General features: G+C 39.6%; 1 protein-coding gene across 2 annotated transcripts in view; it reads right to left on the bottom strand.

The window, feature by feature from the left end:
* The window catches only part of rbsn (rabenosyn, RAB effector), a 10,167-nt gene extending 8,348 nt beyond the window's left edge, over positions 1-1,819 (bottom strand). Inside the window, exons 1-2 of one of the 2 annotated variants that reach the window (XM_005749099.1) lie at positions 1,472-1,819; positions 165-453 (exon numbers count right to left, since the gene is read on the bottom strand). In XM_005749099.1, the coding sequence (XP_005749156.1) occupies positions 165-327 (163 nt within the window). In that variant the 5' untranslated portion in view covers positions 328-453; positions 1,472-1,819. The remainder of the gene's footprint in view (positions 1-164; positions 454-1,471) is intronic. The other variant, XM_005749100.1, reaches the window with a different exon arrangement.
* Between the last annotated feature and the right edge of the window lie 842 nt (positions 1,820-2,661).

Below are 2,661 nucleotides of genomic sequence, written 5' to 3'. Positions count from 1 at the left end.
GAACTCCCATAATACTAAACTTAAAATGAATAATAATAGGTTTCCTTTCAAAAGCCCTTTTTTTCCAGACTAGACAGTACACTGTACGATTTTGTGTCTTTAGAACACAACAGGAGTAAATTAGCCCTGTAGCCAAAGAGTAAAACACAGAATCTGCTACTAACTTTTTAGCTGTCCCCGAACATGGCGGTCATCTCCAGAGTGCTCCTCTTCATAGTGGTCTTGGAGTTGGTAGAATGACTGGAGGTCCTTTAGGCACAGTGGGCAAAGAAAACCCTCCTTTACTTCACCTGTGCCCTCAAAGGGGGGCGGGTAGCTGGAGGCCATGACAACAAGTGTCAGTGCTGCTGCAGAGGGGGTGCAAAGTGGCACGTTCTCACTTCGGTCCACATCTCATGGGGTGTGCAACCTACCCCACAGTAGCTCCATAATGCCTGAGAAAATCCCAGGATACTGAGGAATGAGAGAAGTACACTGAGGCCACATACAATACTGAACAAAAGACTTGAGCCACCGATCATTTCTTTATATTTGCAATGCAAAAACGTAGTTTGTACAATTCTAACAAGCTTGTAAGTCAATATTTGTTATGACCAGATTTATTCTTCAATACAGGATGAACTCTCTTAGGCAAACGCTCTTTTAATTTTTTTGGTCATCTTCGGGAATTTTTCTCCACGCCTCTTAAAAGAAATTCAAGGCTCTTCTTTGTATGTTGGCTGTCTTTTGTTCTATTCTCTGTCAAAATTACCCCCACACTGCTTCAACACTGTTAACGTCCAAGTTCTTCAGAGGCAAATCCATGATTGATAGTGTGACAGTGTGTGTTTTTCTATCCAGGTATGCTTTTACTGCATTAGAGGTGTGTGTTTGGGATCACTGTCATGTTGAAAAATGAACCCACTGCCAATCACACGCTTTCCAGATTCTATTGCATGGTGGCTCAGAATCTGGTGATGCTTTTTTGAGTTCACGATTCATTCAATTTTGCCAACATCCCCAACACAGCTGGCTGAAATGCAGCCCATAATCATGGTTTTAGACACTATTATACCTCTCCGTGGGGCTCCTCCATATAAAATAATGATCTGAATCAGAACCAAAACCAAAACTGTTGGTCTGAGAAGAGAGAATGTTTGTATGCTTGAATGATCCATAAGTGTTGACTTAACTCAATTTTAAGCTGCTTAAAAAACAAAAATACATTCCTCTGAGTATTGAACATCTTAAAAAACATTAATACATTAATTAATACTTACATTTAAGGTAATAATATTGATTAGAATACTATTATGCACATTCAGATAAATTACTATTACAACTGCATTATAATAGCTGAACTTAGCTTAAGTCGACCCAGGCATTTAACGGGAAAAAACGCTTAACTGGACGGGAAGTATTAGGTTCCCTAGCTGCATACCAGAGGTGTTTTACTAAGTGATAGCTGGATACGAGCCATGAAAGGACTTACCTTTATTGTTTATTATTTAGGCTAACTTTGGGCGCCGTTATACCACACAGAGGATGTGGCGTTAGCAGGAGAAAGCTAGCAGCTGCTCTCGCCTTCTTTTGCAATCGTTTCTCCCCTCTCGCTGTTCAAAAACGCGACATTAACAAACTTCCAACTGCACAAAAGCAAACAAATGCCTACTGACTATTGGACGCGATAAAAAAAAAAATCTGCACTTAGCCTACAAATGAGCCCGACAGTAGCTGTGTTGTTGACAGTTCGAGTTTTCACTGACAGAAGCACAACAGCAGCGCCAGCAGCCCTGCCTGGTCATGTGACTGACATCCAGTCGGTATGGAAGGAGAGGAGGGACAAAACTTGATTTTGCGGTTGGCGCTCCATCAGGAAACTTCTCCGCAATGTAAGTACATATTTATTATATCCAACTTTTGGTTGTCTGTCTTTTGTGCAAACCTGCACTGCTACCGTAAATAAACCATTTTTTAACTCTAACAACAGTTTGTCATTCCCGATGGAGGGTAATGGGAAAAATTCAAGGCTGGATAACTAAGGGTGTGTTTTTTGTGGTTGGGATGTGTGGTTGGGTTTGGCCAGCTTCATTAACTGCAACTACGAGCCTTAAGGTGAATCCAGCTGTACTGTGTAACCCTAGAACCTTTATTTGATCCAGTTTCAGTTTGTATAAGCTACAGGTCCCTAGTTTTATCCTACAGCATTTTTTCACTCGTTAAAACACAGTTTAAAGGATTCTTGGAGTGTGCACTTAGCTGACTGGCATTTATTGACAAGAGGGTACGAAGCAATCCACGGAGAATAGGTGAATAGTATGGACTCCCATCTCAGTTTCGACCTGTCTCATGGGCTTCACAAAATGATATATTGTGCAAATGTTAATTTTTGATTTTCTTTTTCAAGAGAACATTCTTTAATATTCTTTTTAAGCATTTATAACTTTAAAAAAAAAGAAATAATAATTTATTTAGTTAAATTACTTATTATCACTGTTGGCACCAAGAGCACAGCCTGTCCTGGTGGCTCACAAGCCGTTTTATTGGAAGGGCTCATAGACAAAAAGTGATGCAAACACTAATAGAATCTATCTATCTATCTATCTATCTATCTATCTATCTATCTATCTATCTATCTATCTATCTATCTATCTATCTATCTATCTATCTATCTCTCTCTGT

The sequence above is a fragment of the Pundamilia nyererei genome, unplaced genomic scaffold (assembly GCF_000239375.1).
Source record: "Pundamilia nyererei isolate P.nyererei 1_Seehausen unplaced genomic scaffold, PunNye1.0 scaffold00236, whole genome shotgun sequence".
NCBI classification, from domain to species: Eukaryota; Metazoa; Chordata; class Actinopteri; order Cichliformes; family Cichlidae; genus Pundamilia; species Pundamilia nyererei.
Note: the sequence above shows the minus strand (reverse complement) of the source record. Positions and strands in the feature narration are given on the sequence as shown.